The 24,037-nt window shown below is 42.0% G+C and overlaps 1 protein-coding gene across 6 annotated transcripts in view; it reads left to right on the top strand.

Annotated features, from left to right (window-relative positions):
• Positions 1-24,037, top strand: part of hyi (hydroxypyruvate isomerase) — a 36,085-nt gene that overhangs the window by 3,315 nt on the left and 8,733 nt on the right. For 3 of the 6 annotated variants that reach the window (XM_072273543.1, XM_072273539.1, XM_072273542.1), the window contains exons 2-7: positions 7,714-7,943; positions 10,723-10,834; positions 13,628-13,742; positions 15,689-15,767; positions 18,851-18,900; positions 22,440-22,509. In XM_072273543.1, coding sequence (XP_072129644.1) covers positions 7,742-7,943; positions 10,723-10,834; positions 13,628-13,742; positions 15,689-15,767; positions 18,851-18,900; positions 22,440-22,509 — 628 coding nt within the window. In that variant the 5' untranslated portion in view covers positions 7,714-7,741. Of the gene's footprint in view, positions 1-2,077; positions 2,129-7,713; positions 7,944-10,722; positions 10,835-13,627; positions 13,743-15,688; positions 15,768-18,850; positions 18,901-22,439; positions 22,510-24,037 lie in introns of those variants that run through there. The other 3 variants (XM_072273545.1, XM_072273544.1, XM_072273540.1) reach the window with 2 other exon arrangements.

Below are 24,037 nucleotides of genomic sequence, written 5' to 3'. Positions count from 1 at the left end.
GATGACATTGCCCCACAGCTCTCTTAAATCTCTCCCTTCTCACCTTAAATCAATGCCCTCTGGTATGCCTTGGGGAAAAAGGACTGTACATTCACCTGTCTATGCGCCTCATGATTTTATACATGCCTGTAAGGTCACCCGTCCACCCTATGCTCCAAGGAATAAAGTCCAAGCCTGCCTAAGCTGTCTTTATAACTCAGGCCCACGTGTCCTGACAAACTTTGTACTTATGAATCTACTTTGTACTCATTCCAGCTTAATGACATATTTCCTGTTACTGAAACTTCGTACAGTACTCTAGGTGCAGTCTCACCAATGTCTTGTACAACTGCAACATAACGTCCCAACTCTTGAGCTTGAAGGCCAGCATGCCAGATACCTCCACTACTTTGTCCATTTGTGATACCCAAAGGCTTTTTACATAGAACATAGAATAGTACAGCAGTTTGGCCCACAATGTTGTGCCGACCCTCAAACCCTGCCTCCCATATAACCCCCCACCTTAAATTCCTCCATATACCTGTCTAGTAGTCTCTTAAACTTCACTAGTGTATCTGCCTCCACCACTGACTCAGGCAGTGCATTCCATGCACCAACCACACTCTGAGTAAAAAACCTTCCTCTAATAACCCCCTTGAACTTCCCACCCCTTACCTTAAAGCCATGTCCTCTTGTATTGAGCAGTGGTGGCCTGGGGAAGAGGCACTGGCTATCCACTCTATCTATTCCTCTTAATATCTTGTACACCTCTATCATGTCTCCTCTCATCCTCCTTCTCTCCAAAGAATAAAGCCCTAGCTCCCTTAATCTCTGATCATAATGCATACTCTCTAAACCAGGCAGCATCCTGGTAAATCTCCTCTGTACCCTTTCCAATGCTTCCACATCCTTCTATAGTGAGGCAACCAGAACTGGACACAGTACTCCAAGTGTGGCCTAATCAGAGTTTTATAGAGCTGCATCATTACATCGTGACTCTTAAACTCTATCCCTCGACTTATGAAAGCTAACACCCCATAAGCTTTCTTAACTACCCTATCCACCTGTGAGGCAACTTTCAGGGATCTGTGGACATGTACCCCGAGATCCCTCTGCTCTTCCACACTACCAAGTATCCTGCCATTTACTTTGTACTCTGCCTTGGAGTTTGTCCTTCCAAAGTGTGCCGCCTCACACTTCTCCGGGTTGAACTCCATCTGCCACTTCTCAGCCCACTTCTGCATCCTATCAATGTTTCTCTGCAATCTTCGACAATCCTCTACGCTATCTATAACACCACCAACCTTTGTGTCATCTGTAAACTTGCCAACCCACCCTCTACCCCCACATCCAGGTCGTTAATAAAAGATGTTTGTTCAATTCTGTTGTAATTGGACAGATAGGAAACTCAGCAGAACATGAATCCACCTCAGACCCCTTCACCAGACCTTCAGATGACGAGAACATTCTTGCCTCAGGCCTTGAAAAGGTTTTGTAAATGGCTGTTCCATCCCTAAAATTATTTTGCAAACAACCTGACTTTGTGCACTTTCGTCATTGTTTAATGCCACCTTCAGTTAATAGGTCCAAAATAGACCCCAAACCTTGCCAGCAACTTTAATTTCAATTTCATCTCACAATTGCACTTCGACAGAGATCTCAGGGTCATACTGACAAATGTAAAATGATGTCTTCTACTCGCCAATTCTCTAAGTCCTGTCTTTTTCATCTATTTGTTGAAAATAATCATCTTCAGCAGTTATCATTGACGTTTTCTTTGCCCCCCCCCCAATTCTTTTCGAGCTTATTTTCTAAGTGCTTTGTTGTTATGGCAACCCTAGCAGGTTCTGTTTAATGTAAGAAAATGTTTGGCCCCAAGGTCTTCTGCTAGAATGACTTAATTTAAAACCAGTATGGGGTTGATTCATTTAAGTCAATTTATATGCAAGAGAGTGAACAAAAATATCAATAATATATCAACTGCCAAGTTCCAGAACTCTGGAATTTTAATCTTCATTGATGGAATAACATTTAATAATTAACCATAAAAGTTAACAATTGTAGAATTCATTATCTCCCACTCTCACTGTGTCAGTGTTGAGATAGTTGTGCTGTGTTTCTTCTGTCGTCCTTTCTACAAGAATAATAGGTAATTATACCTATATGTTGTCAGCTCTGGGCAATTTGCTGCCGTTTTCTCTCATGCACACTGGCAAGAGCTTTGGTGTGGTAGAGGATAATGTTTGTTGAGCGTGTTTTGCTGGCATATATTAGGTGAAATGGAGCCTAGTCCAGATCAATATACAGCTCCCCAGAGAAGAATCTCATTATGTGTTAACCTTTGTGATAAAAAAGGACACAAATCCAAAGCCCTTGTAAATTCCACTCAACGGATAACATTTGTGCTGCTGCCTTCTTCGGCAGTCCTTTGGGTTAAAGACGACCTGCATCATGTCGATTGTGTATACCCCTCCAGCATTTTGTGTGTGTGTTGCCAGCATCTGTAGAATCTCTTGTGAATCGGGGGTTTGGTCCAATGCAGTCCTGCTGGTTCAGAAGAGGCCGATGAGACTATTGAGGGGACTGCAGCATTGGCCACCAAAGCATTGATCCTTAATGAGGTGGGTGGTTGGGTAGGTGGTGTGTGCTCCTTCTTCTGTCCTTTAATGGTCTCATTAGAGGTGCTGAGGCCAATGTGGGGCCCACAGATGTTGCTACAGGTGGGCCCAGAAGTGCAAGGGGCAACTTAGGAAGTGGTGCACTTAGTCTGCCTTTCAGGCTGCCCTCCAGGCTGCTGGCAGAGGGACACATTGTGTTTCCTCGATATTCGCATAGGCCAGGGATTAAATTGGTGAGGATGTTACATTTTCTCAAGGGTGCTTTGTGAATGACCGGGAAATGTTTTCCATATTATTCTGGGAATCTCCAGCTAGTGGCAGGAGTTTGGCAGGCCACATCTACGGAAGGAAATAAACAGTTGACGTTTCTGACTGAGACCCTTCATCAGGGATGGAAAAGGAAGGGGGCAAAATGTCAATCATTTATTCCCCTCCATAGATGCTACATGACGTGCTGAGTTCCTCCAGCATTTTGTGTGTGTTGTCAGCATGTGCAGAACCTCTTGTGTTTCAGGGGTTTGGAGTCAGGTGTGGGAATGATGTGGTCGGTCTAAAAGAGCTGACTGAGATGGATCATAGCTGCCGTGTGTGAGATGCCGGCCTGAACATCCGCTACATTTACGTAGGCGATTAAAGATTCGTTTTATTTTTCACATCTACATGAAAATATCGAAACGTACAGTGAAATGCGTTATTTGTATCAATGGCCGACGGTCTGAAGATTGTGCAGGGGGCAGGCCGAATGTCTCGCCACACTTCTGGTGCTAACACATGATGCCCTCAGCTAACCCTGACCATACGTCTTTGGGACGTGGAAGAAAACCAAAGCATCTGGGGAAGACGCACGTGGTTACAGGGAGAACATAGAAACTCCTTTGTATGTCAATCGTTGATCACTGACACAGTGCTAACTGCCTCACTATTGTGGCTTCCCGAGAATGCCTTTAAAGGGTTCGACCTAAAGCTGAGCTGCATCGCCTCTTGGACACCCCTGGGGCCTTCAGGGGAGCCTGCATCTATCAGGCCCCTTTTGATCAGGATTCATCAGCTGTGACAGTGGCTGAATGCACTCTTGCCACCAGGAGTTTAAATTGATAATTAAATGTGTTGCTTTGGAAATCTGGCTGGTGAGCCAGGAATGGTTGGAATGTTGTCCTGGCTGGACAAAGTTCACTAATTCCCATTCTGTGACTTATATTGTTAGGACCAATGGTACTGACCCTGAGGGAGGTCAGAAGGGTGAGTTGTATGTCAAGGCCTGATGAACTCTATCAGCCTGTCCAGAGTAAGTATAAGTGAGCTCAATTGCAGGCAAGTTTAGGCTCCCCTCCCACCATTGGAAGTTGATACCTAGTTGGTTGACAATTGGTCATACTGTACCCAATTTCTTCCCGGTTGTGTTCTCTGTCTTTCTGAATAAGGACTTTATTTCTGGTTAGCACACATGCCATAGAGGAATATAGCATTAAATAAGCCCACTACATCTATGCTGACATTGATGTCTACCTATACCAATCCTATTTTCCTGCATTATTTCCATATGCCTCCTTGCCCTGCTCATTCAGGTACTTGTCTAGGTGCCTCTTAAATGTTACTTTTCATGCCATCGCCACTTTCTTCCTCCCAGATTCCTTTTAAACTTCACCCCCTCTCACCTTAAACCTATTTGGTATTGGAATTGGTTTATGGTTGTCACATGTATTGAGATCCAGTGAAGAGCATGCCTACTGTTCATTACACGGTGCAGTGAGGTAAAATAATAAAAATGCAGAATGAAGTGTAGTGCTGGTAAACTATCAAGTGCGAGGTCATAACGAGGCACTTTGTGAGTCCAAAAGTCCATCTTGTCGTACAAGATTTAGGAGTCTGCTAATAGTGGGATATAAGTTGTCTTTGAGACTGGTGGTACCTGCATTCAGGCTTTTGTATCTTCTGCCCGATGGGGGAGGGGAGAAGAGGGAAAGTTCAGGGTAGGTGAGGTCTTTGATTATGCTGGCTGCTTTACTGAGCCAGAGCAAAATACGTATAGAGTCCATACAGGGAAGGCCGGTTCCTCGCCTTTAGTTTTGGGCACCCCTATCATGGCAAACTGACTTGGCCTCTCATATTTTAACATACTTAAGTATGTCACTTCTCAGCCTCCGTTGCTCCAGGGAAAGCAGGTCCCCCGATCCAATGTTTCCTGTGTTTCAAACACTTTTATCCATATGCTTGGGCATCTTCTCTCTCTCTCATTCTACATGCCCATGGTATGAATGCGATATGATATACCATTGTTCGGGGTTAAGGAATATAGCAAATATTAATTTCAACAGCAACCAGTCTTCTGATCTGAATGTGAGCTGTAGATTGAATTTTAAATGCAGTTTAGAATAATGATCTTCCTGGAGCTGAGACTGGGGTTGATGGCAATCCAGAAAACACCTCATTCACCTGAGATGTCTGCATATGCATGAATGCAGCCCAGAGACAGTGGTGATTAACACTCATATTGGGTGTGTAAGTGTGAAGATCTAGGTGTTTGAAAATTAAGTGCAACCCAAAGGCAGCATTATGAATGCATGGTAACTATATAACTTGCCCTGTTGTTACCTTGCTTCTTTAACAAATAAAAATGTGATGTAATGTTGGGTCAGGGACCCTCTTCCAAGTGTGTATCGAATATGATGCCTGCTTGTTTTGCTGAATAAAGACTTCAATATCACCAGCTTCAGTGTCGCTCTCCGGTGACTTTGTTCACAGTATTGACAACCATGACCAGTAAAGCTCATATTCTAGGCATGGAAGGACATTGTCCATTACTTCTGAATGTTAACCATATTTTGTACATGTTGGGGTGGCATGGTAGCATAGTGGTTAGTGAATTGTGACCAGTGACCAGGGTTCGATTCTTGCCATTGTCTGTAAGTTTGCTCGTTCTTCCGATGAACGTGTGATATTCTGGGTGCTCCATTTTCCTTCCATATCTCGAAGACAACTGAGTTAGTAGGTTAATTGTTCGCATGGGTGTAATAGAACAGCACAGGCATGTTGTGCTGGAAGGGTTTATTAGCTTGCTGTATCTATAGATATAGAAACATAGAAAATAGGTGCAGGAGTAGGCCATTCGGTCCTTCGAGCCTGCACCGCCATTCATTATGATCATGGCTGATCATCCAACTCAGAACCCTGTACCAGCCTTCCCCCCCATACCCCCTGATCCCTTTAGCCACAAGGGCCATATCTAACTCCCTCTTAAATATAGCCAATGAACTGGCCTCTACTGTTTCCTGTGGCAGAGAATTCCACAGATTCACCACTCTGTGTGTGAAGAAGTTTTTCCTAATCTCGGTCCTAAAAGGCTTCCCCTTTATCCTCAAACTGTGACCCCTCGTTCTGGATTTCCCCAACATTGGGAACAATCTTCCTGCATCTAGCCTGTCCAATCCCTTTAGGATTTTATATGTTTCAATAAGATCCCCCCTCAATCTTCTAAATTCCAACGAGTATTAGCCTAGTCGATCCAGTCTTTCATCATATGAAAGTCCTGCCATCCCAGGAATCAATCTGGTGAACCTTCTTTGTACTCCCTCTATGGCAAGGATGTCTTTCCTCAGATTAGGGGACCAAAACTACACACAATGGACCAAAACTGCATACAATATATAAAAAGTAAAATGTTCTTTAGCTCTTTCCTTGACTTTCCCCTCCTCCTACCTCACTCAATTACACATTGATGCAGTCTTTCATCAGTACAATCTGACCGTGGGGCCAACTAACATAGGCGCCAGGAATAATATTGAATACCATAACACACACAAAATTGTGAAGGAACTCAGCAGATCGGACAGCACCTGTGGAGAGCTGATAAATAGCGGATGTTACTGGCTGAGGCCTTTCATCAGGACTGGGAAGGACAGGGTCAGAAGCCAGAAAAAGAAGATGGGGAGAGGAGAAGGAGTACAAGCTGGCAGGTGATAGGTGAAACCAAGTGAGGGAGAAAGTGGATCGGTGGGTGGGGGAGGGGATGAAGTAAGAAGTTGGGAAGTGATAGGTGGAAGAGGTAAACAGCTGAAGAAAAAGAAATCTGATAGGAGAGGGCAACAGACCATGGGGGAAAGGAAAGGAGGGGCATCAGGTGGAGGTTATGGACAGGTGAGAAGAGAAGGGGAAGAGGGGAACCAGAATGGAGAATGGAAAATAGAGAAGAGGGAATGGGGAAGAGAAATTACTGGAAGATGGAAAAATTAATGTTCTTACCATCAGGTTAGAGGCTACCCAGGTGCAATACAAGGCAATGTGCCTCCAACATGAGTGTGGCCTCATCTGGCAGTAGAGGAGGACATGAACACCATTCACTCACTGTGGCACATTTAAGAAGACCCAGAACTTTTATTATTAGTATTATCTGATACGGTTACCAGGATGTTATTGGGGGCCACTCTGGGTGATGAACTATTTTAGTTAAAGATCGAACCCAACCGAGATTCCGATTCACTTCTGAAAATATATTCAGTTAATTCTGAGCTTCATATTTAACAGGAAATCTGCATGGCTTCTTCATCTCTAGGTACTTCAGGTATATAATTGGGATATTTTGGTAACATGGGAGCCTTCAGTACCACTGAAGGTGAAATCAAATCAGGGCAAATATTACCCAATATACAGCACTGATGTAGATAATATATGTTTACTGTCTGGCTAACATTTTAAATTACTGGAAGCTAAAATGATGCTAAACTGGAGTTAGTGGTTCAAAATGATCACACTTTGTTTGATTCACTTAGCATCAGGTTATCTTGAAGAATAAATTTGGCTCATAATTGAATTTCAGATGAAATCAGAAGAACTGTAGGATACTTCTTTAATATCAAAGATATTACTGATTTGGTTGATAAAATTTGCTCAGCAGAACACCTGCAAAATAGTTTGACTTGTCTCCACCGTAGCTGTTTATTTTTTTTAAGTTGATGTGGAATAATCCATTAAAGCTAAACTGTGACGAAGCTGACTCTCAGTAATTCAGACTTGCTCTTCAATATATGTAATAAATGTGTGGAAATAGTTCCGTACAGAGCAGTCCTGATTTCTCATTCAAGCCCTAATTCTATGTGCTTGATTCACATTTACCTCATAGGTTTGCTCTCACTTGGTTTGTAACAATAATGCCATGTGCCTTGAACTTTGCTGCCAACCTGTCCTGGCTCTTTCCGGACGTGGACACTGTGCTCCTTCGGGTGAAGGCAGCTGCCTGCGCGGGGTTCCAGGCAGTGGAGGTGGCGTGGCCTTATGATACTGAAGCAACAGAGCTGAAGGCAGTGTTGGAGAAAAATGGACTGGAGATCGTACTGATTAATACCCCACCAGGTAAATATATCTTGTGCCAAGCTGAAACTACCCTCCAGGTGGAGGAGCAACATCTTGTATTCCGTCTGGGTAGCCTCTAACCTGATGGCATGAATATTGATTTCTCCTTCCAGTAAAAAAAATTCCCTTCCACCTTAGCTTCTTCCCTCTTCTCCCTTGTCTATCACCTTCCCCCGGTGCCCCCACCTCCTTCCCTTTCTCCTATGGTCCACTTTCCTCTCCTTTCTCTCCAACCCATCTTTTCTACTCACCTGCCTTCACCTATCACCTTCCAACAATCCTTACCCTCCCCCATCCTGTTTTTCTGGCATTTTCCCCTTTTCTTTTCAGTCCTGAAGAAGGGTCTTTGTTCATACCATTGACTGTTTATTCATTTCAATAAATGCTGCCTGACTTGTTGAGTTTCTCCAGCATTTTGTGTGTGTTGCTTTGGATTTCCAACATCTGCAGACTTTCTAGTGTTTAAAATGCACTTCCTACTGATGGAACATCAAAACCACAGTGGAATATTGAGCTGGAGAAACTAGGCAGGAAAGAACATCAACTTTCTGATATAATAACCACATAAATTATTTCAAGAAACGTAGTGATGTGTCTGGTTTGAAATTTATTTAGATGAGGGGGCTGTTTGGCCCACCATTTAGATTGGTCCTATCAACCTGTTTATTTCACAGAAGCATATCGCATGTAAACAGGCTCCTTGGCCTGTCACAGACACACTGATTACCATCCATCCACCTACAATAATCCTATCTTAATTCCTCCCTTTGTTCTTACCTCATATCACAAGGTTCTTTGAAGTAGGTACAGAGGAGATGTCAGGGGTAAGTTTTTTACGCAGAGAGTGGTGAGTGCGTGGAATGGGCTGCCGGTGGCGGTGGTGGAGGCGGGAATGATAGGGTCTTTTAAGAGACTCCTGGATGGCTACATGGAGCTTAGAAAAATAGAGGGCTATGGGTAAGCCTAGGTAGTTCTAGAGATAAGGACATGTTCGGCACAGCTTTGTGGGCTGAAGGGCCTGTATTGTGCTGTAGGTTTTCTATGTTTCAAACTAAACATTTTACACCTTACCTACACATCAGGGACAGTTTACAATCCGTCAATTAACTGATGTCTTTGGGATGTGGGATGAAACCAGAACTCCTGGTAGAATATTTGGTAGATTTCAATGAGTTCACCCTCTCTACCATTCTGCTAAACTGAGTTTGGGAAGATGTTGGAGTTCATTATTAAGGATGAGGTTTTGAGGTACTTGGAAGTGAATGATAAAGTAGGCCAAAGCCGTTAAGGGGAAATCATGCTTGACAAATCTGTTGGAATTCTTTAAGAACATAACAGGCAATACAGACAAAGGAGAACCAGTAGATGTTGTTTACTTGGATTTTCAGAAAGCCTTTGACAAAATACCACACATGAGACTGCTTAACTTGTTAAGAGCCCATGGTCTTACAAGAAAGATACTAGTATGAATAGAAGATTGCCTGATTGGCAGGAGACGAAGAGTCGGAATAAAGGGGGCCGAGTCTGGTTGGCTGCCGGTAACAAGTGGTGTTCCGCAGAGGTCAGTATGGCAACTGCTTCGTTCCAAGGGTTAATATAGGAGGAGCATTTTATGACTCTGGGCCTGTGCTCACTGGAGCTTAGAAGAATCGGGGGAATCTCATTGAAGCCTATTGAATATTGGAAGGCAGAGTGGATGTGGAGAGGATGTTTCCTATAGTGGGTGAATCTAGGACCAGACAGCACAGCCTCATAAAGGGACATCCATTTAGGTCAGAGATGAGGCATTTAGCGAGAGGGTGATGAATCTGTAGGAGTCATTGCCGCAGACAGCTGTGGGGGCCAGGTCATTGAGTATATTTAAAGCAGAGATTGATAGGTTTTTGATTAGTTAGGGTGTCAAACATTATGGAGAGAAGATGGGAGAATGCAATTGAGAGGGACAATAAATTAGCCATGATGTAATGATATATCAGACTCAATGAGCCAAGTCGCCTAATTCTGCTCCTCTGTCTTATGGGCTAACTCCAGTGAGTACAGGCTCAGGGCCATTAGAAGCTTCTCAGTCGTTAATCCTTTCATTCCTGGGGTCATTCTCATGAGCTTCTTCTGGACCCTCTCCAATGCCAGCGCATCCTCCAGCCTGTTGACTCTATGCTGACCATTGAGTACCTATTTACGTTATTCCTATTTTATTCACCCCACACTTACAACAACTTCCCGCTGATCCTGCCACTTGCTAACACACTGGGGATAATCTACAGTGGCTAATTAACCTACCGACCCTGATATCATTAAGATATAGGAGGAAACCGGAGGAAGAGCATAGAAACTCCACACAAACAACCCTGGGAGACTGCCATGAGGAAGCAGATTGACAGTACCGCCTAGATGGTCCATCAGTGTTGTAAATGTCAATGGAATCAATTTTTATTCCATAGAAGTCATGCAGCTAGGACGTTCTAATCATGATTGAACGTTAAGAGTTCAAGCTCTCAGATTTCCTGGTATACTCAGTGAAGGATGTAAGAAATGCAATCAGGAGAAGGTCAGCAGACCCTCAAGCCCACTCTGTTACTTGATAGGATCGTGCTTGCTGTTTTAACTCAGTGTCAGCTTAATACTGGGACTGAGGCTCATGTGGTGGGCCAGCCCATCTTTCACTCCATCATCTGTGCTTCTGCCACAACTAATGCCCTGTTCAGATCACAACGGACCTTCTTTGACCCAGCACTGCAGATTCTCAGCATTTGTTCTGTGATGGTCTCTTAATTTCCAGGAGACAAAGAAAGAGGAGAACTTGGGCTCGGAGCTGATCCGCAGCAACAAGCTGAATTCCGCAGAGGACTCAATCTAGCAGTGCAGTATGCCAGAACTGTGAACTGCAAGCGGTAAGGATCAACCCCCTTGCTGTTGCTGAATGAGCGTTGACAATTAGCAGAAGCTCAGCAGTAGTGCTGCTGTTGCACAGCTCCAGTCACCCAGGTCCAATCCAGACCTCTGGTGTTGCTGTGTGCAATTTGCCTCTGCTTCCTGAGGTTGCACATTTCCCCCTCGCCTTCAGGGATTGCAAGCACAGGATCAAGAGGAGAAAGGTTAGGCCGAGAACTAGAAGAAAGGGAGGCCAAGAGAATGATTGCAGAGGTCCAGAGGAGGACCGGGAGGGAGATGGAGTGTGCTGGAGCAGGCTGAGGATTCCACCTGGACTGCGGCCATGGGAAGGAGGGAAAGTCCTGGGGTGGGGCTTGAAAGAGAATGAGGGTCCTAGATTAGAGCTAATCCTAGATTGGAATGGGAAATAAAGATCAGAGCTGAAAGGTGACTTTTAAAGACCATATGCAGCAGAGTTCAGCTATGTTCCATTATTTTACATGTAATAAAATAGCATGAGTACAGAGATTAGCCAAGCATCCTGCTTTTGCTATGAAGTGGCTGGAATCGAGGTAGTTGTTGCAGGTGGAAGTGTCTGTGCCATTTGGTCCTAGGCTTATCCTCTCTATCTCGGCCTTTCAATATTTGATAGGCTTCAATGAGATTTGTTTTTATTTATTTAGAGATACATCGTGAAACTGGCCCTTCCTCCCCTTTGAGCCATGCCGCCCAGCAATCCCACAAATTAATCCTGGCCTAATCACGGGACAATTTATAATGACTAATTAACCAAACAAACAGTACGAATTGGACTGTGGGAGGAAACCAGAGTACCTGGAGGAGAGCCACGCGGTCACGAGGAGAATGCGCGAACTCCTTACAGGCGGTGTCTGGAATTGGATCCGGGTTTCCTGTACTGTAAAGCATTATGCTAACCACCCATCCCGCCCCCTTTCTAGACTCCAGCCAGTATAGGCCTAGAGCCATAAAACACTCCTCGTACATTAATCCTTTCATTCCTGGAAACAGAAACATCATTCATTGACTCAGCCTCCATGATCTCATCTCCCAATCTTTAGTGGACAGAATCTCCTCATACCATGGACTGGGTGAACATGTGTTTTCCTTAAAACTTTGAACACTGAACTGAAGCCCTCTTGAGCTGTGTTCAGAGCATTGACACACAGCAGAAGTAGCTCCCAAATTTGGTAGTTACAGTCCTGTAGTCTGAGTAGTTATTGTAACTCTCTTTATCCTCAATAGTCCAAGTACAGAGTCAGCATTACGATGAATGGTGATTAACAGTCCTGTGTAGCATACCTGACAGCTGTAATCAACACAGCACACAGCATCAAGTGATTGCTGCTCTTATCTGTGTAATGATAGGGCTAGTCTAATGATGCAATGCTTTTGTGACCAAGTGGCCAATCTGTAGAACAGGATACCCAAGGAGATGGTAAATGCAGATATTATTTGCTCAAATACACATTGGATAAATCTTTTAGAAATTAAGAAGTTATCAGATATATGAAGAAATCTAGTGTCGAAGTGAAGAACCAGCGGCTTTGGAAAAGTGACTCCAAAAACAATCCACCTCCGCTGATGTTCTTTTCTTGGTTATAATCAACTAATTAATAAATATGGTTGAAAGGTGATGGCTAAGATTGGTCAGCACCAGATTGATAAAAAGTGAACAATGCAACTGATTGTTATATGTTTCAGTCCTCCCTAAGCTTGCTTTTATCCTGGATTGTAATAGGTATACCATCCCAGATGTGTTTTATCAAGTGATCCCAGTCTTCACAGTATTCCAAAACTTTGGATTCGTAATCCATCTGATGCAAATCAGTTTGTAATCTGGTAGTTTGAAAACTTGGTTCAGATTAAAATCAAATCTGAAAACAATAATAAAAGGTAGTGCTGAAGTGTAAAGGTGTGCATGAGGAGACTGGATCATTGCTACAAATCCCGGGTAGGTTCTGAACAGCCACTATGGGAATTGGTTTATTATTGTCACATGTACCAAGATACAGTGAAAATCTTGCCTTGCTTACTGTTCCTGTAGATCAAATCATTACACAGTGCATCGAAGTAAAGCAAGGTAAAACAATAACAATGCAGAATAAAGTATAAGGGTAGATCATGAGGCTAAGTGTCTAATTTTTTGTACTAGGGAACAATTTAATAGTCTTATAACAGCAGGGTAGTAACTGTCTTTAAGCCTGGTTATATGTGCTTTCAGGCTTTTGTATCCTCTGCCTGATGGGAGGGGAGAAGAAAGAATGTCTAGTGTAGTTTGTATATTTGATTTTGCTGGCTGTTTTACTGAGGCAGTAAGAAGTATAGACAGAGGCTGTGGGGGTGAGACACATTTCTGTAATGTGCTAATCTGTGTCCACAATCTTCTGCAGTTTCTTGCAGTTACGTGCAAAGCAGTTGCAATACAAACCCCTTATGCTTGCAGATAGGATGCTTGATAAAGATTGATGAGGGTCGATGGAACATGCCAAATTTCTTTAGTTTCTGAGGAAGTAGAAGCTGTTAGTTAAGGAGCCTGTCTTCTATCACCTAAAGTCTGATATATGACTCGCAGCCCACACTATTGTGGTTCTTTTAACCTCCCCATGAAAGAATGCTGCAAACTCAAAAGATTCGATCAGATTTGGACAATTATGGATGAACATTAAATGTCAACTTTGCCAGTGATGTCCATGATCTTAGAATGAATTTTTTTAAAAAGATATTCATCTTAAAAATGCTTTAAATTGTTATATCAATGAAACTTTCTAAACTGCACTGTACTTTTTGCTTAGGATCCATTTGATGGCTGGACGCATTCCAGTGGGCCTAGACAGATCAGCTGATTTCACAAAGATGGAAGCCACATTTATTGAAAATCTGAAATATGCGGCAGATATCCTTTCAATGGTAATGGAATGTCAAAACTCGTGATTTCTGTAGACAATGATGAAAAACGACTCCTTTTCCCTGTACATCTGTCTTCACCCTGATCGCATCTCACACTCTGCACTTGTTAGGGATTAACTGCAAGATCGCTGTGCAATCGTATCTAACAGGAATTCTGCAGATGCTGGAAATTCAAGCAACACACATCAAAGTTGCTGGTGAACGCAGCAGGCCAGACAGCATCTGTAGGAAGAGGTGCAGTCGACGTTTCAGGCCGAGACCTGACGAAGGGTCTCGGCCTGAAACGTCAACTGCACCTCTTCCTACAGATGCTGCCTGGCCTGCTGCGTTCACCAGCAACTTTGATGTGTGTTGCATGCAATCGTACCTGTCTGCTTAATAGTTAGTTGGTGGTTTTTACTGTAACCAGCGAGATTAAACACAGATAATAGTACTCAAACCTATGATATCAGTAGCTGGTGAGATTAAGAGTTCTAGAACAATTAATGTAGATAGCTGGGGTGACCGGGTAGCGTAGTGGTTAGCATAACACTTTACAGTACACTAGCTGTAAGATTAGGGTTTGATTCCTGCTGCTGTCTGTAAGAATTTGTACATTCACCCCACGATTGCATGGGTTTAAAAGGACATTTACTATCAAAGTATATATAAATTATACAACCCTGAGATTCACCTCCTGACAGGCAGCCACACAATAAGAAACTTGAAAGAACCATTTAAAAATAAGACCAACAAACACCCAATGTGCGGAGAGAGAAATAAAACACAAACCGTGCAAATTATAAAAGCAAACGAGGCTTGCGGGCTGTCCAGCATGGTCCTCGCTGATTTGATTTGGCGCAAACAATGCATTTCATTGTATGTTTCGATGTAGGTCTTGACAAATAAAGCCAAAGTTTTAATCTGGTGAGAATAGAAACTTGTAATATTCCTAGCATTATTAATATAAGCCTGCTGCGCTCCCTGCTACTATTGATGGTGAGGACCTAAAAGTACCCTTAGGGTTGCACATGGATGACAGACTTGAGTGGAGCACCAACACAGAAGCTGTGTACAAGAAGGGCCAGAGACGCCTCTACTTCCTGAGGAGAGTGAGGTCCTTTGGAGTATGCAAGCCTCTCCTTCACATGTTCTATCAGTCTGTTGTCACCAGTACAATCTTCTCTGCGGTTCTGTGCTGGAGCAATGGCATCAACATGGGTGATGCCAATAGTCTCAATAAACTGATTAAAAATACTGGCTCTGTTTTAGGAGTCAAACTGGACACACTGGAGGCTGAGGTAGAACAAAGGACCCTATGGAAAATCCTGGCACTTCTGGACAATGTTTCTCACCCTATGCATGTCACCTTGGCTGAACAGGGGAGCACTTTTGGTAATAAACTAAAAGAACTGTGCTGCTCCAAAGAGTGCTGTGTGAAGTCATTCTTACCATCAGCCATTAGGCTCTATAATAAGTCAACCTATAGCCAGGGAAGTGATAACCCCCTCCTGTTAGATTGTTTGAGGTAACTTATTTTTTATTCTTTATTACTTCTCTTCAAATATTTGTATATTTGTACATCTGCAATTGTAATGCTACTGTGACACTGTAATTTCCTTTGGGATCAATAAAATATCTATCGATAAATAGCTAAAGTGATAGATATTAGCAATGCAATATCAGTATCTGTGCTTACTGATATTAGAATTATTGTTACAGATAACTTGACTTTCAACCTGGAACTTTGACTTTTTGTCTTCTTTACCTGTTGCACTGTTTGTGACGTTTGAAGAATCTCCTCTATCCTCCTGATATTGAGGACTCTACAGTTTTGACTCCCCAGGAGGCGTAGAGAGCAGGTGGTGCTGTACCTATCAATCTGCCCGAAATTGTGTCTGAAATGTTCCTTTTTATTCTTCCATGAATCTGGTCTGAACACGTTTGTTTTTGTTGCTTTCAATCAGGAGGGAATGGTGGGGTTGATTGAACCTATTAACACACGAATCACGGATCCCAACTACTTCCTGAGTACACCACAACATGGTAAGAGAGAACTTGTAAGAGGAAGTGGGTGTTGGGAGGGAGCTGTATAAAATGTTACAGATAGTAGTGTTATATTACTGAATTTAAATGTACCCTGGTTAGGATGGAATCACAAATGTGATGCACTGAAATCTCCTCAGGCTTATTTTCTCCACTGCTATTTATTAGCAGAAAAGAAACACAAATCAAAATTGAGTGAATGGGAAGTCCACAAACTGATCATCATCATCAGGTGCCGTGCCCAGATTGAGCTTTGACTGCCATGGCCCACACACTCGGGTCAAGTGGATCAATTCATTGGTATTCATTTCCAGTCTTCTGGCTGCTGTTTCCATCATCATTTGTCTTTGTCTTTGTCTTCCTCTTGCTTTCTTCCCTTCAATCTTTCCCATAATTACCGTGCATTCTAACTCCTCTTTCCTAATCACATGTCCATTGAGGTTACGTTGCCTTTTCATGATCTCATACATTATTTCTCTTTTTGTGTTTGCTCTGTTCATGACATCCTCGTTAGATATTCATTTCGTCCATGATATTCTTTGCATCCTCCTCAAAAACCACATCTCTGCTGCATCAATTCGTTTCCTCATGTTGCTAGATATTGTCCAACATATATATATATATAACATAACTGGATAAACATAGCACTTCAGTACTCTGAGACAGGTTGTCATGCCTAGTTTAGTATTGGTCAGTATACTGTTCATTCTTGTAAAGGTGTCTTTTGCCATCCCTATTCTTCTTTTGATGGCCATGTCGCACCTGCCATCTGATGTCACCCAGCTTTCTAAGTAGCAAAAGTTCTGTACTTGTTTTATGTCTTCCCCGTTTATTCTCAGCCTGCAGATAGGATTCTCCTTCTTTTTGGATATCACCATACATCCTGTCTTTTTGCAATTGATAGATAGACCCATTTTTGCACTTTCTTCAAAAATTGTATCAATTAAGTTTTGTCGTTCTTCTCCGTACTTGCAATTAACACAGTGTCATCTGTATATCTGAAATTATTGATGTTTTCACCACCAACTTTGATTCCCAAGATGTCTCTTATCTTTTTGTAATACTGTTTCACTGTACATATTAAATGAATCGGGAGAAAACACACCCTTGTCTAACGCCTCTCTTGATTTTCGTAAACTGACTCACTTCTCCATCTATTCTTACAGCGGCAGTTTGTTCCCAGTACAGATTTCTGATTAGGCGGAGGTCTTTCAAATCTAGATCTAGAGTTTTCTGTAATATTTCAAATAACTTATTGTGCTTCACTTTATGAAATGCTTTTGTGTAGTCGATAGAACAAACAAATCTTTTTGCACTTGAATAGCTCGTTCTGATAGTATCCTTAACATCAATATTTCTTGTACCTTTGTCTTTCACAAACCACATTGTTCTTTACCTGTTTCAGCTTGTATCTGATGATGATGATGATCCCTGATACTTTTCTCTCCATTCGAATAGTCATGGTGCATGGATTCCAACCAATCAGTGATGTCACCAACCTGGCCTGACTTAATTTCCCTGGGAATTTCTTCCTCTTACTATCTATGCAGAGGTACAGGGAGATGTGCAGATTGGGGCTAACGGGTTTACTCTGCTGAGAACAGGCGTAGATTCCATGGGCTGAGTAGTCTCCTTCTGGGCTATAATAAGAAAGCTTTTCATAAAACAGATTGACAGTTGCTTTGATGCAGATGTTCTCAATGAGGTGGACTATGGTAGCACCACTGGGAGGAGTGGCCAGAACCAGTAGAAATAGATTTGGTTGGGTGGGGTTGTTCTTCACTCATCGGTGTGCCGATGATGTCTCCTTGAATGATGACGAAACGTTTGCAAATGGATTACCAAGATCGAAAACAACTCAACCACCTGAGCTACTACTCACTTTCCAAGATATTTCCAGAACTAGAGTTACAACAAGTGGTAAAAGGCAGAAATGAGATTTGCTTTATTCAGTACGATGCACTCTGATCTGGGGTGTGCCTGAAAAGATGGAAGCGGATTCCCTAATGACATTCGGAAAACAATTGGATATAACCCTACAACTATAAGTTTCTCAAACCACCTTGAACATCCCTAATCCTGCTTCAGCAACAGAACACTTTGTACAACCTTTTGCTCTACCGTGGACTTGCCTCTTCATCGTGTTTTTTTCCACACTGATTTCTTGTCTTACATAGTCCTTTTTCCTTCGGTCTTGTGCAATTTACATTCTGTGTATTGTCATCTGAATCTACCTGCCCATGATGCCCTTGCAAGCTAGTTTTTTCATTGCACCAGTACCTCACTGTGCTTCTGCATTTGACAGTAAGCTTGACTTGATGTACCATTAACTGTAAATAAGATCCTGAAGTCTCTTTGTAGCTGAATGTGGCACATTTCCTCCTGTAGAAAATCGAGAACAGTGAGTCACTATTAAAAATAAGGGGATTACCTATTTAAGATAGAGATATTGAGAACTCTGTGATTTCTGAGTCATTGGCATTCTTTTCAAACGATGTTGGAGGCAGTCTCTGACTAATTTTAAGGGAAAGGTAGACAGGTACTTAATAAGCAAGGAGATGAAAGTTTAACTTTAGTAAACTGAAACATGGAGTTAAGGTTACACACAGATCGGTCATGATCTTCTTAAATGGTAGATCAGGCAGACAGAGATGAGTGACCTATTCCTGCTCCTAATTTGTATGGAAATAGAAAATGTTTCACGGCTGTGAGGAAGGAGCAGGTTTGTGGAACTAATTAGATGGCCGTCTGAAAGAGCTGTCACAGACATGATGCGCTAAATGGCTTCCTTTTGTAGGATGTAATTTTACCATTATTGTACTGCAATATAGTTCTCTCAGAGATTATATTATTGCTTCATTTTCTCTACAGTTTTCTATCAATCATATGCTGTAAAACATAAGCCTGTTTGAAGCGTTCTGCTGGGTCCCATTGGAAGGCAGGCACTGTCCTCTAAAGTTCACACATTTGGATAATTAGTCACTGCAGTGTGGCTGGGGATCTTGATGGTTCAGGCCACTGGAAGCAGTTGCTGCCCTTGTGAGTCAGTGGGAAGATTAATAAGGATGTATTGTTTATTGCAGCTGTGAAGATCCTGCGGCAGGTGGACCGGCCTAACCTGAAACTGCAGCTGGTGAGTGACATTGAAAATCAAAGGCGGTTCTCCCCTCTTCCCAAGCAGCCAGCGATTTAAGACCAAGGAGCTAAGGTAAAGGGGAACTGCTTTGATGGGGAATGGAAGAAGCAACTGGAAGTCCAATGAATCAATAATGAAATCTCTGTTGTTGAGGAGCAGCAGTCTGAATATTAATATTGCTCCCATGACCATTGCTTTCTTTTTCAATCTTTTTATTAATTTCAAAATATAGAAACAAAACATAGCAATAATACAGATACTATGAGATGTATTGTTACCTTTAAAAAAAAGAGTAATTGCAAACCCAAATAGTGGAAATTACCAAAACTTCCATACATGTAGAACTGATCACGGATAATATAAAGCAAAAAAAAGAAGAAAAAAAAAACCATCCCAAAAGAAAAAAAACTAAACTAAACTAAAAGACTTGGGCAAAACTAACAACTTAAAAATGTAAAAGAAGAAAACCTCAGTGTCAACGATTCCATTCTGTTTCTCTTACAACAGTACAGAGAAATAAAACAAGTTTGGAAATGATCAAATTACATCAAATGAAAATGCTGAATAAATGGCCTCCAAATTTTTTCAAACTTAATAGAAGAGTCATAAACTGCACTTCTAACTTTCTCCAGATTCAGACACACCATAGTTTGTGAAAACCAATGAAATACTGTAGGAGGGTTGATCTCTTTCCAATTCAACAAAATGGACCTTCTAGCTATTAAAGTAAGAAATGCAATCATCCTTCATGATGAAGAGGTTAAGTTATTTGAGTCTATCATTGGTAGTCCAAAGATAGCAGTAATTGGATGAGGTTGTAAGTCTATATTTAGGACCATTGAAATAATATCAAAAATACCTTTCCAATATTTCTCCAACAAGGGACATGACCAAAACATGTGAGTTAGAGAGGCAATTTCAGACTGGCATCTGTCACATATTGGATTCATATAAGAGTAATAACAAGATAGTTTATCTTTGGACATATGAGCCCTGTGAACTACTTTAAACTGTATCAACCTATGCTTAGCACATACAGAGGATGAATTCACCAACTGAAGAATTTTTTCCCATTTTTCAGTCAGTATATTAATCTCAAGTTCTCTTTCCCAGTCAGCTTTAATTTTATTAGAGGCATCAGGACATAAATTCATAATTATATTATATACAATTGCTATTACACCCATGACCATTGCTGATTTAAAATGTGTGGTGGTGGTGTTTCCAGCACAGAGAAATCTCCACTAATTTAAAGTTCTCATGTCAGAAGTGTGACCCTTTACTGAGGGCAATGCTCCACATTGAGTAAAGGCATCATTCTAACTAGTGGTGCCTGCCACAGGTATAAGCACATCTGCCACAGCCACAGCAGCTCACGGTTAATTTCTTTATTAATATTAATATAGCTTTAGGTATTATAAATAATTAATAAAAGTGGGTAAAGCAATCATAATGAAACTAATAGGCAGTAGACCAGGGAGGCCCTCGTCCTGTCAGTGTTTGGCAAGTCTCTTTTCTAATCATTGCAGCTATTCTTAAAAATAAACACACTAATGGATAAATTTTGTAAGCTTTAGGTTATAAATTACTTGAATTACTTGAGGCAATTTGTATGAGTTAAAATAGCAGACAGGAAAAAGCTACATTGATGTAGTAACCACTTATGTGCTATTTGCACCAGTAATTCCCGCACTGGCAAAGCAGGGAGCATCAGTGCTGAGGTCTTACAGTCTGCATCAATGATGGATGAGGACAGTGTTCTGCAGCCAAGTTTGCTGCTGATACAAGCAGTGGTGAGCTCTCAAGCTGCGAAGAGGCCAAAAGCAGCCTGCAAAGGAACATGGGATAAGTAAACATGCAAGAATTTGACAGATAGAATATGACGAACAAAAATAGTGTCAGTGTGCCTCTGTCTTGATTCATTTTAAATCTGCCTTGGTCATTAGTAAATGGTGGAGCAGGCTTGAGGGGCTGATTCTCTACTTGTACTCTCGTTCTTGTATTTCAAGTTTATTGTCATCTGTCTGTACATACTGTATATACAACCAAATGAAACAATATTCCTCTGGACCATAGTACACCCACAAAACATATCACACACAGCACAGAAGCCAAAATATTACCATAAATACGTTAATAAAATATAATTCAAAATGCATTCAAAATTGTTGGTACGCAGCGCAGGTAAACAAGAAGCAGCTCCCTGTCCTAGTGGCAAGACCTCAGTGGTGGCAGGGTGTTCATTAGTCTCACAAGCTGAGGGAAGAAGCTGTTACCCAGCCTGACAGCCCTACTCCAATGCTTCTGTATCTCCTTCCTAGTGGTGATGGGTCAAAGATATTGTGGGATGGGTGGTAGGGATACTCTACAATGCTTCAGACCCTTCGTCTGCACTGCTCTCGGTTATACTCGGAAACAGGGGGGACGGGAGTCCCCGATGATCCTCTCGGCGATGTTTTGCTATCCTCTGTAGGGTCTGGCTGTCCAGTGCTTTGCAGCTTCCGCACCGCAGAAGGGCCCATTGCCACTTGTGTACAATATGCATCTTAGCAACATATTACGGCTGTATTGTCGGTAGTGTTCTATTGAAAGCAAAGCAGTAATGCACCTTTAGTTTTCTGACAGGCCACCTGTTGTGTGCAGGGCATTGTGTCCTTGAAAATTTCCTCCTCTAACATTTCCTTCTGGCGCACGTTCCTTTCAATTGCCTTTGAATGACAACTGTGTCTCATTGTTATTCTATGTTCAGGGGAGACATTAACATACAATCAGTGGACTCTTTATTAGGTACACCTGTACACCTGCTTATTAGTGCAAATATCTATTCAGCCAATCGTGCAGCGCAACTCAGTGCCTAAAAACATGCAGATGTGGTCACATTGGAATGCGGAAGAAATGTGATCTAAGTGGCTTTGACCGTGGAATGGTTGTTGACTCCAGATAGGGTGGTTTGAATAGATCAGAAACTGCTGATCTGGGATTTTCATGAACAACAGTTTCTGAGAGTTTACAGAGAATGGTGTGAAAAACAAAATGACATCCATTGAGTGGCAGTTCATGCCTTGATAATGAGAGAGCTCAGAGGAGAATGGCCAGACTGGTTCAAGCTGACAGGAAGACAACAGTAATTCAAATAACTGCACGTTACGACAGCGGTCTGTAGAAGACCATCCTTGCACCACACATCAAACCTTGAATGAACTGCAGCAGCAGACCACACCTGTACCTAGTAAAGTGGCCGCTTAGTGCATAGTGTGATAGAATCAGAATAGTGAAGATGTTTATTACAAAATGAGAATAGTTGAGGAGAAGTTCCTTTGATGCATCTAAAGGTGACTTGATATTATGTGAGGCAGAAGGGAAGAGAATAATAAGTTAAAGGGTCAATTAGTATGGGAGGAGGCCGAAGTAAGAGATGAACATTCTTGTGCTGTGTTTGGTTTTGTGATGAGGTTTTATATTTCCACAAATGGACTATTTTGCTGGAATGCTCTGCCTGATGCCGTAATAACTGAAGTAAGTCTATTTGGACACAGGATGTGTTTCACTGGCAGATTATGGATGGGAATCTGACTCAGAGCATCACCAACTACTTCCCTCTCATAGGCAAGTACTTTCTTTCAGTGTGCATTATGTTTGTGTTTTATACAGAGTTGCACAATTATCTCTCCATGTACCAGAAATAGGTTTTACTGAAGCCCATTGTTTATGGTAACTCACACAAAATGCTGGAGGAACTCAGCAGATCTACAGAAAGGAATGAACAGTAAGCATTTTGGGCCAAGACCCTTCTTCAGGAACAAACACTAGAATCTCTTGTGTTTATTCTTCATAGTAATATCTGTTCATGCTCTGGAAAGTCAACATTGATACAATTGAACCTCTGCACTGTTATAGATCTAGGCTGCCCAGAGTATGAATGTTGGTTATGATCCCATCTGTATTGTTACAGAAATGGCCCTCAGAGAAGCTACATATGTATCTGAATGGAAAGGAAAACAAAACTTGCAGTGTAAGACTGCATTGACTACTTTTTCATTGTCTTTGCTACCCTTACTTTTGATAATTCTAACTCATAATTAGCATCCTAGATTCTACCTTTAATAAACTTGAGATCTTGGACTTGTCTATTGCCATGATGATGTCATACTACATATTACATCTGGGTAGCATCCAATCTGATAGCTTGAACACCACTTTCTCTAACTTCTGGCAATTTCTTCCCCCTTCCTCTTCCTCTCTTTTTCCATTCCTCATTCTGGTTGCCCTCTCACTCCTTCTTTTCTCCTCACCTGGTCCTCTCTTCCTTCCTTTCCATGATCCACTGTCATCTCTTATTGGATTCTATCTTCAACCATTTACATCTTCCACCTATCCCCTCCCAGCTTCTTACTTTATTCCTTTCCCCACCTACATACCTTTCTCCTCTCCTCCTCTTTATCCCAAGGTCCACTGTTCTCTCCTTTCAGATTTATTCTTCTTCAGGCCTTTAGCTCTTCCACCTATCATTTCCCAGCTTCTCACTTCATTCCCCCTCAACCACCCATCTTATTTTCCCCTCATTTGGTCTCATTTATCTCCAGCTAGTTTATACGCCTTCCCCTCTCCCCCACCACCTTATTCTGGCTTCTGCCCCCCTTCCTTTCCTGTTCTGTTGAAGAGTCTGAGCCTGAAACATCAACTATTTATTCCCTTCCATAGATACTGCCTGCAATGTTCCCTCTAATTTGTAATGACCAGAGTGCACAAAAATCTTGTGCTGTGCAATTTTTTGCCCGGTGGCAGCAACGTGTGTGCACTGGATAATTTCAATAAAAACAGTACGAATAAGCCAATTCTAAAACCTGTAGATAAATCATTGCAAACTCCACGTTGTCATCGCAGTCTGTATCAGAAACTGGAAAAGGAAATGTGATTGTGTATGATTGTGAAATATAGTTAACCAGCCAATGAGGTAGGATGGTGACAACCTTTTGTGCGCAGTTTAAATTCCTTTGTGCACTAGTAACAAATGATGTGTGGGTGCGCACGCCTTAGAGGGAATATTGACTGGCTGACTTGCTGAGTTCCTCCAGCATTTTGTGTGTGTTGCTCAAGATTTCCAGCAGCTACAGAATCTCTTGTGTCTTTCAAA

The sequence above is a fragment of the Mobula birostris genome, chromosome 12 (genome assembly GCF_030028105.1).
Source record: "Mobula birostris isolate sMobBir1 chromosome 12, sMobBir1.hap1, whole genome shotgun sequence".
Lineage (NCBI taxonomy): Eukaryota > Metazoa > Chordata > Chondrichthyes > Myliobatiformes > Myliobatidae > Mobula > Mobula birostris.
This window is presented reverse-complemented; position numbering and strand designations above follow the sequence as displayed.